At 33.9% G+C, this 9,447-nt stretch overlaps 2 protein-coding genes and 1 non-coding gene across 3 annotated transcripts; 2 read left to right on the top strand and 1 right to left on the bottom strand.

Annotated features, from left to right (window-relative positions):
• Nucleotides 1–1,414: 1,414 nt before the first annotated feature.
• On the bottom strand, nt 1,415–2,334 carry LOC113751028. Its single transcript, XM_027294870.1, has 3 exons — nt 2,178–2,334; nt 1,872–1,960; nt 1,415–1,595 (listed from the first exon to the last, which is right to left on the bottom strand). The coding sequence occupies exons 1-3, from the start codon at nt 2,208–2,210 to the stop codon at nt 1,448–1,450; spliced, it is 270 nt and encodes an 89-aa protein (XP_027150671.1). The 5' UTR covers nt 2,211–2,334; the 3' UTR covers nt 1,415–1,447.
• Nucleotides 2,335–4,047: 1,713 nt separating this feature from the next.
• TRNAV-AAC lies at nt 4,048–4,121 on the top strand. Its single transcript has one exon. It is a non-coding gene; the product is annotated as a tRNA-Val (tRNA).
• A 2,157-nt stretch (nt 4,122–6,278) lies between these two features.
• LOC113751662 (glyceraldehyde-3-phosphate dehydrogenase 2, cytosolic) lies at nt 6,279–9,224 on the top strand. The gene is made up of 11 exons (XM_027295750.1): nt 6,279–6,491; nt 6,629–6,729; nt 6,926–7,041; nt 7,148–7,247; nt 7,539–7,685; nt 7,782–7,842; nt 7,937–8,034; nt 8,232–8,374; nt 8,519–8,602; nt 8,680–8,769; nt 8,889–9,224. Exons 1-11 carry the CDS (start codon nt 6,464–6,466, stop codon nt 8,935–8,937), a joined length of 1,017 nt encoding a protein of 338 aa, XP_027151551.1. The 5' UTR covers nt 6,279–6,463; the 3' UTR covers nt 8,938–9,224.
• Nucleotides 9,225–9,447: the final 223 nt, after the last annotated feature.

Here is a 9,447-nt window from a genome sequence, read left to right as displayed (position 1 = left end):
AAAATGCTATCCAAATTATTTTGGGTGATGTCCAAAATACCCTTATTTTTATAATGATTACATATATTTATTGTATTGCAATATTAGTGAATAATGGTAGCGGTTGTAAAATGAAAAGCTTTAAAATTAAGTAAATTTCATTATGGTGACAATTGTAATAAGACAGATTTAGTGCATTCTAATAATTGACAATAATGATAGTGATTATGGATTCAAAGTTGGCAATTAAAAAATAAAACACTGCAATATACTAAAAATTGATATTGAAATTGTTAATTAGCCACAATTCTCATTCCAATTCAATGATCATCAACAAAACTAATACTGAAATAAAAAATATTGTGCTCATATGAAAAAAGTAAACTTGTTACTTTTACTTCGCATTGGATTGTGCTAAAAATATGAATAAAAGAAAAGGTAAATAAAAAAACCCCAACTATCTCTATTTATGAAATTTCAATTGTTAGAATGTAAGCCAAAAAAATTTTACGTGGTGGATCATTTATATTCCATTATTAATAAAAATATAATTAAGATAATACAAAGAATTCAAATTACATGTATGTTTATTTGTCTAGCTTAATTATATTCTTTGTTTATAAAAAAATATAATGATTGTGGTTTATATGCAATAGTATCATGAATATACAATAATTTAGTAAAACATGACATTATCAATATTTGAGATATTAGGGTTCAAGCTATAAATTAAAAAGTGTTTGGTTCATAATTCCAAATTCAATCCAAATTAAACTTCAACAGAATTCAAAGTGACTTCTGATGATGCTCTCTGATCTGCTCATTAGATGCTGCTTCAACAAATCTCTCTAACTTGCTTTTCGGTTCAATCATTCCTTACTTCATTATTTTATTTTTCCATATTTTAAAGGCAAAAAAAAATAATTAGCTAGTAAAGAAAGTCATAGGCTAGAACAAATAAACATTTGAAGCCATGATAGATGGTGTCAAGAGATCTAGTACAAGTTGAAAAACTGTCAGATTGCTCCTGAGATAGTACAGTATAAAATTTAAGCTGGAAGTTCAATCTGATAATCTAGATTGACCTCAAATTGTAATAAAATGGAGCCTCTCTGATCATTGATTTAAGGAGATTAATACTTAATTTTTGTCTAGAAGCCAATACTTAATTTTTGTCTAGAAGCCATAAGCTAACAATCAATAACATATCAGTATTTATTTTTCCCAATTCTATGTCGTGGCATGTACAATTTTATCAAGTTCAGACTCCCAGATGCTTTGGAATAGAATTCTGTTTACTAGAATTTGAACAATTTTTATCAAATGCTTTGGAACTTAAAGTTGTTCCAGGAACCAAAAAAAAAAAAAGAAAGAAAGATAAGCGGCTGAAATTTTCTACACATTATTTTAACGTTTGGCAATAACCAAAATCAAACTCAAAAGAAACAAAATTCTTTAAACATCTGCTTCAGTTCGGGTCTGAGAAGAACTTGTTAACACTTGGCATCACCTCAGGGCGCCTGCCTCGAAGGAACTGTCTAAGACGATGTTGTGCATAATACTCACCCTCTTCGAAGTTGTTAAGCACCCCTGCAGCTCTATTCTCTTTAGTAACCCTGAGATTGGAAATATAGGTCAGACAATGTTCAATTAGCTTGCATCAGTCTCAATGTATTTGTTTATGGAAATTTCTTCTGAGTCTTTTGCTTTCTCAATCTCAATGTACAACATTCTTTAAATCCATCAGAATTAGAGACAGCATTTAATTGACAACATGAAGCCTTTATCCTTAAAATGCTCCAATCTAAAATGTTCACATTTTCTTTGCCAAACAACTGGTATTAGTTCGAACTGGACCAGATTTGGTGGGAAAAAAAATCAAGAAAAGGTACCTGACTTCAGGATTAGTACAGATGTTCCTCACAAGTTGCATGGTGCATAGGCCTACAACTGCGGCAACTGGTGCCAGGAGTGGATATACCTATTCAAATATTACATTAAAAAAAGAGAAGAAATTAATTCCAGGCCTTTTAAAGCCATTCCTAATCCCTAGCAATGGTGACAATTTTGAAACTAATTTTCTAATATTTAAAGTAAGGAACCATGCGCAAGAAATCAAGATTTGGTTAAACCAAGCAAACATAACGTAACAATGATGGTTCAACAATAGAAACAAATAATTGAAGAATGAGAGTTACCTCAGGCTTAATCCATCTGGAATAACCACCCATGTTTGGAGCTGCTGCAAAGGATGCGACAACAAGCACAACAAAATTTCCTTCCTTGCCCTCAAGCTACCCCAAAGGAGAACAAAAAACAAAAAAAAAAAAGTGAAGAAAGTGGTCTCTTCCCTAACCTTAGACAAAGTGCTAGGAGAAGCAACCACCAAAATGCTGCAACCGATGATATAGATCATTATATAAGGTACATTACTGAAGCCCCAGGAATATAGGAAGCGTTTGTGTACCAAAGGTCTTGCAAATTTTTGGCCAGGCATTGTAGCTTTGCTGTCAAAAATAGGGACATGGGATTTTTGGATATGATGTCCGGCTCCAAAAAATTATCCCTCATTATTATTAGGGATAATTTTAAAAACCTCTGTTGAGGTTTTCGACAATTTCACTCGACGCCCTTGAGATTTACATAATTACAAAGACCTCCCTTGTTGTGATAAAAAGACAATAATACCTTTTATTAATTGTCAACTCATTGAAAAACTCTATCAAATATTAAAACTTTCTCATCTATTATTAACTAATAATTCAAACCACAGTCTTTTCCATTTAACTATCTATTATCTTCCTTATATATATATTTTTCTTTCAAACTCATTAATTTATTATTATTAACCAAATATGTACTGTGGCTACTAATAAAATCGACATACACATTAAACCACCAATACTTATATATCTTGGTATCTATTCTCAATTCTCGATTTTCCATTATTAGTAAATAGTTTCCTTGCGCCTATTTTTGTTTCCAATTTTTGATAGGTATTAGCAAATTGAAATTGTCAAATAACAAATTGAGTGCTAATTTCATTATCAAATTAGATAGAGATGAAGATAATGATAGTGATAAAAAAATAAAAATTAAGGATAAGAAGTGGAATATGAACTAAATATAAGTTATACCGTTATGGCTATCATGAAAAAAAATGTTCTTGGTATATATTTATAACTGCATTGTGTTTCTATTTTTTATTTACAATTATTGATATTATTCCGATCGAGAGAATTTGATTGATTTTGAACCCTGTGCCAATGGAATATATTGGATATTGATATTAGTAGCAATGGTTTAGATTATTTTGTATTAAAAATGTGACATCCATGAAATTAAATTTAGGGATATTGATGAATATTGTAGTATATTAAGTAAAATATGATATTGTTATGAAATTGTAGGTAAGTTTTTGGATACATTATATAGCGTTTATAGCATTTTTGAGTAACTTTTTGACAGCCATGGAATTGAAATTTTGGGATATTGATGAACATTGTAGTATATTAAGTAAAATATGATATTGTTATGAAATTGTAGGTAAGTTTTTGGGTATATGATGTAGCGTTTATAGTTGATACAATGGTCTGCATCAGAAATTTTTAAGTAAAAGAGGAACATTAGAACAAAAATAAGTGTTTATTTAGTGATGATTTCAATGTTGATAAGTAGGTAATAGTGGTAGGAAATAAATATAAGTGAAATAGAGATTGTAAACCATTTTTTTCTTTATATTTTTATCGTGAATTATAACTCAAGGGCATTATAGAAATTTTGGAAAAATATAACTTTTTTGGTCTAGAATATTACTTAAATAGTGAAAATATGGGAGGTAGGTGTAATTTTTAGAAATTAAGGGGAGTTTTCTGTAATTGTTAAAAACCTCAAGGGAGGTATGTGAAATTAACCCTTATTATTATCATGGGGAGCTCTACATGCAATTCCATGAACACTTTTTCCTTCCAAAATCTCAACTCGGTTGATCTTTTAAGTTTTAACATAAAAAATGGTGAGCACGTCAACCAATGCAACTCATTAAGCTGTTGTCCGGCGTAACAACAAGGTGTCGTGGTGTAGTTGGTTATCACGTCAGTCTAACACACTGAAGGTCTCCGGTTCGAGTCCGGGCGACGCCATTTTTGTCCTGTTCCTCTTTTTATTGGACTTCTCTTTCTTTTCTGGGTAATTTTTTTTTGTCGATTTATTGCAGTCTCAAAGGGCGCATGGATATTGCATGGTGGCTGACGTAAAACGTCACGCTTGGGAGCCCTCCGACTGACGCTTTTTGTGCTAAAAATTGACGAATTAACAGCCCACCACAGCACCACAAGTTCTAGATTCTATATCTATTCTACCCCAAAAAAAAAAAAAGAAAGCTAGTTTTAGACCCAAAAAGATGATAATAATACTAATAATTTAAAAGTAACTACAACGCAGCTGGTCTGCTACTCTGGCGTTGCCACAATAATAATTCGTTGAATGACAGAACAATTTGTTGAAATTAACCATATAGCATGGCGTGATTGTATTTGTTGGTGAAAGGCATGATTTTGCTAGGCCTGTAAATTATTTTAAATAATATTTCGCTTGTACCGTAAATATAATTTTTAATTTATTTTTTTATATTTTTAATCACCTTTTTTATCTTATATACATCATATCATAAAAAATATTATAATAATTATTTTAAATAATATTCTATCGAAATAGTACTAGTGTTTTCATTCTTTCGCTGAAATGAACACGATCTATTGAAAAAAAAAGAAATAAAAATCTTCTACTTTTTCTCATCGTAATTAATTGAGGATCGGGAAACCATTAGATATTCGATCGGGGCACGAGCCGCGCAGCTCACGAGAAGTTTCAAGCCTCACCTAGCAAACAATAAATAAAGTAGTAAAGGGCCATCACCATTGAAATTGAAATTGAAAGGCACTACCGGTAAAAAAATCAAAGCGATGAATTGCTCATGAAAATTGTCTGGCTCTGAGAGTTTGCAAATAGATGACATGAGATGAGAAGATGACCCAGCCCACCATCGCACCATCGGTCGGATTTATCACAAGTCCAACTCCAAAAAAAAAAAAAAAAGTCTTATACTACAACTTCGCACCACCACGAAATATACGATGATGGCTGGCTGTTGAAGGAAGAGGCAAAAGAGGACAGCGACAACGTAACCCAACAAAAGAACGGGTCACAGCCCGTCTAGAATCAACTTCAGTGACTTGTCTAAATACAGAAGCCAATTTTATACATAAAAAAAATCAAGTTTGAAAAATTGTCAAAAAAAATAAATTCAAAATTTTAAGCAATAAAGTCAGACGAAAAGAAATACTACTAGTGTAATCTTCCTGAACCATGGAATGATCCAATCCAATGGCTTCTACCGTTTGATTATCGAATTATGCCCCGAATATTCCAATCACGCCATAGATTTTTTGCATTCCCCATAAATACCATGCCTAACTCACTCATTTAAAATACACGGGGTCTGTTTGGATTGTAAGTTATTTAGAATTATTTGGGATATTTTTACTGTAACATTTTTTGTGATGTGATATATGTGAAATAAAAAGATATTGGGAAGATAAAAATGTGTATTGGAAATTGTAAAGATGATGTAACCAAATAAAATTGGGGAAATATGAAGCAATCCAAACAAACCTACGAACTTTTTTACTTACCCATACATGGAAACTCTTTAATGATGCTTATTAGAATTCCTAAACCCCACTTCCTTAAAAATAATTTTCTTGAACAAGGAAAGAAAAGAGAACTTGATACCCCAAGAAAAAAAAAATAATGATTACTTAGTTTCATAATCATTTCTTTTTTTGGGATAAGTTCATTATTTATTGTCTTTGCTTTAATAAAAGGAAACTAAATCCTTCACTAGTACTAATTCATTACTAATTTACCTCTCCTTAAAGTAAAGTTTCTCTCTTTATATATATAAATAAATAATAATATATATAAAGCCTAAAAAGGCTAAAAAGTCGAGGCCGAACATTAAGTCCAAAACCACCTTGACCTAGGCACACAAATCAGCCGACTCATCCGGTTTTACAACAGTAAACATCATTCGTTTAAACTAATAGCACCATTTCCATTTTCCCGTTTCCCAAATCCTCAAATTTTCCCATTTCCGAAATCCTCAAAACAGTCAGTCTGGAACCTTCTTTCATTTTACACTTTTTGCCCTTTTTTATTCTTTTGAAGAATAATTTCCTTTTAGCACTACTAGTCTTGGATGCTTAACTTTTTCTCCAAGACTTATAGAGAGAGAAAGAGAGAGCCGCTCGCGTGAACGCCCACCGCTTGTGATTGGAAAACCGTCTTCTACCTCTTTAAAGTAGTCCCATTTTCCTATTCTCTCACCTCACTCTCAATCTCTCTCTCTCTTCTCTCGCTCTTGTTCTGCTGTCCATACTTTGCTCTAAAACCCTTTTGTTAAACCTCGAGCTAGACAAAATCCATGGGGAAGGTTAAGATCGGAATCAATGGTTTGTATTTTTTCTTCTCCGCTTTTTTTTTTTTTTTTTTTTTTTGACGATGAGTTCTGCTCGTTTTGTGTCAAAGTTGAGATCTTTGATGTCTTTTTTTTTTTTTTTGTAATTTTTTATGGGTCTTTGTCTAACAGGCTTTGGAAGAATTGGACGTTTGGTTGCTAGAGTTGTCTTGCAGAGGGATGATGTAGAACTTGTTGCTGTTAATGATCCATTTATCACCACTGATTACATGGTAAGTTCAACTACTACCTGTTATTGCAGTTAACACGAGTCAAGATTGAATTTTTACGCGATTCTTCTTTAGGAATTAGAAGATCTGTAAAAGTTCGTCGGTTTTACAGTAAAAAAAATGTTGTAGTTGTTGTTCAAGCTATGTTCTGGATCTGTAGTCAAGTGCCTTTCTGATTTGTGTGATGCACAAATTGTAGACATATATGTTCAAGTATGATACTGTCCATGGACAATGGAAACATCATGAGGTTAAGGTTAAGGATGATAAGACCCTTCTTTTCGGTGAAAAGCCAGTCAAAGTCTTTGGAATCAGGTATGGTATTTCCTGAACTTAATTTAATCCGTGTAATTTGGTCGGATGAATTGACTTTTTTCGCCAAAAAGGTTATGCATTAAGTGGTTTTCTGTTGTGTGTTCAGGAATCCCGAAGAGATCCCTTGGGGTGAAACTGGAGCAGAGTTTGTGGTGGAGTCTACTGGAGTATTTACAGACAAGGACAAGGCTGCTGCTCACTTGAAGGTTTGATTTCCTCTTTAGTTCCGTAGACTTGTTGATAGTGAACAGGATGTTGAAATCATGCCTCCATGTTTTTTAGACCTCAGAAAAAAAAGTACTTTTAACAATTTTATGTGCTGTTGTGCTCCTCAAAATTCTTCCATGTTTTTGACTCTGTCTTTTGTACTATATTATTCTGTCATTGTATTTCAAGATGTGTGTTGTCTGCAACCCCGTGATCAAGGGTTTTTGGCAAGTAGTGCTAACAGTTAAACATTTATAACATCTTATGTCTTAATTAATTGATGTCAATAGGGCGGTGCAAAGAAGGTTGTTATTTCTGCTCCTAGCAAGGATGCACCCATGTTTGTTGTTGGTGTCAATGAAAAAGAATACAAACCTGATTTAAATGTTGTGTCCAATGCCAGTTGCACTACAAACTGTCTTGCCCCCTTGGCTAAGGTCAGTCCATATGAATTTCTATTTGTTTTAGCACTTGTCCTTGTTAGTATGCTTTTACAATTTGCTCATGCGTTTTTCTTTTCCAAACTCTTGCAGGTCATCAACGATAGGTTTGGCATTGTTGAGGGCCTTATGACCACTGTGCACTCTATTACTGGTAAGTGGTAGATGGAAGTTTTAAGATCTTCATCATGTAGTGGCTATGCCATGTAAATTTCTAATTCTTTTTGCCTGTGATCTTTGATATCTAGCCACTCAGAAGACTGTTGATGGTCCTTCAAGCAAGGACTGGAGAGGGGGAAGAGCTGCTTCATTTAACATTATTCCCAGTAGCACTGGAGCTGCCAAGGTAATATATGAGTTGCTACTGTAGTTAATGTGCATGTTTTCTGAAAACTTGTAGCAAGTATTGGATAGCTGCTGGTTTTGTTATTATAGAACAGAAATCGATCTGGTTATGCTTCACTGGGCTTTGACTGTTAGTTTTGGTATTTCGGCATTCTGAAGTATCGATTTCTGTTTCTTTTGCTTCTCACAATTGTTTAGGCTGTTGGGAAAGTTCTTCCAGCCCTCAATGGTAAATTGACTGGAATGGCATTCCGAGTTCCAACAGTAGATGTTTCAGTTGTGGATCTGACTGTTAGATTGGATAAACCTGCTACCTATGAGCAGATCAAAACTGCCATTAAGTAAGTTAATTCAGTCGTTCTTATTGACCATTCAAGAATATTTATCCATTTGTCAACTTGTCTAGTGTTTGTCCAATATTAGGGCTTGGTGATTGTGCAAACTAAGACAAGCTGTTTGTCCTGTTATTGAATTTTGGTTCTCAGGGAGGAGGCTGGGGGCAAACTCAAGGGAGTTTTAGGCTATACTGAAGAGGATGTGGTATCTTCAGATTTCATCGGTGATAGCAGGTGAGACTGGATGGCGTTGAGATCAATGGAATGTACCTTTTTTGCTTCCTTTACCTGATGTAATTCACTGCCCACAGGTCAAGCATCTTCGATGCTAAGGCAGGGATTGCTTTGAATGAGAAGTATGTGAAACTTGTTGCATGGTACGATAACGAAGTGGGTTACAGGTAAGGGTCCTTTCTTGATGATGTTTATTCTTAGTCTTGTTGATTGTATGCATCTGCTAATAACAAAAAAGTAGTAGTTGCTGCTTGTTATATTAAGCTATGAATTATTTTTCTTGCAGTACTCGCGTGGTTGATTTGATTGTCCACATGGCTTCAGTTAAAGCTTGAGGCTTCTTCCAATGAGATTGTGAAAGTGCAGCACTTCATGGTTCTGAGTTGAAACCTAGGATTTCTCTCGCCTGCCGAGTTTCTTGCAGTTTTTCCTAATGTCTGTGGAATAAGAGTTTCTTAATCGGACGTAATAGATTGTTTTTTTTTTTTTCTGTTCCCTTTTTTTCACCATGTGAATCATCATGGTTGTGTTTATCACTTTTGAAGTGCTGAGATGTGGAAACTATTTTGGGAATTAGAAGATTCGGAATAAGTATTGTCTTTTTCCTGGTTTTTGTCGTGGATATATTATGTTCGTGCGGGTTTCTTCGGTGGTCGAAATTGTGTATAATCATCAGTTAGCAAGATTCCATTAACCAACAAAGTACCAAAGATGCGCTTGAGATGGCTAGCGGCTTATGTTTGCCCCTATATAATATCGGACGCCCACCCCACCCCCGAACAAACAAATGGCACAATTGTACGTGGAAGGGGTTTAGATTTCCAAGAAACTCGTTCCGATATGCC

The sequence above is a fragment of the Coffea eugenioides genome, chromosome 11, assembly GCF_003713205.1.
Source record: "Coffea eugenioides isolate CCC68of chromosome 11, Ceug_1.0, whole genome shotgun sequence".
Classification (NCBI taxonomy): Eukaryota; Viridiplantae; Streptophyta; class Magnoliopsida; order Gentianales; family Rubiaceae; genus Coffea; species Coffea eugenioides.
Note: the sequence above shows the minus strand (reverse complement) of the source record. Positions and strands in the feature narration are given on the sequence as shown.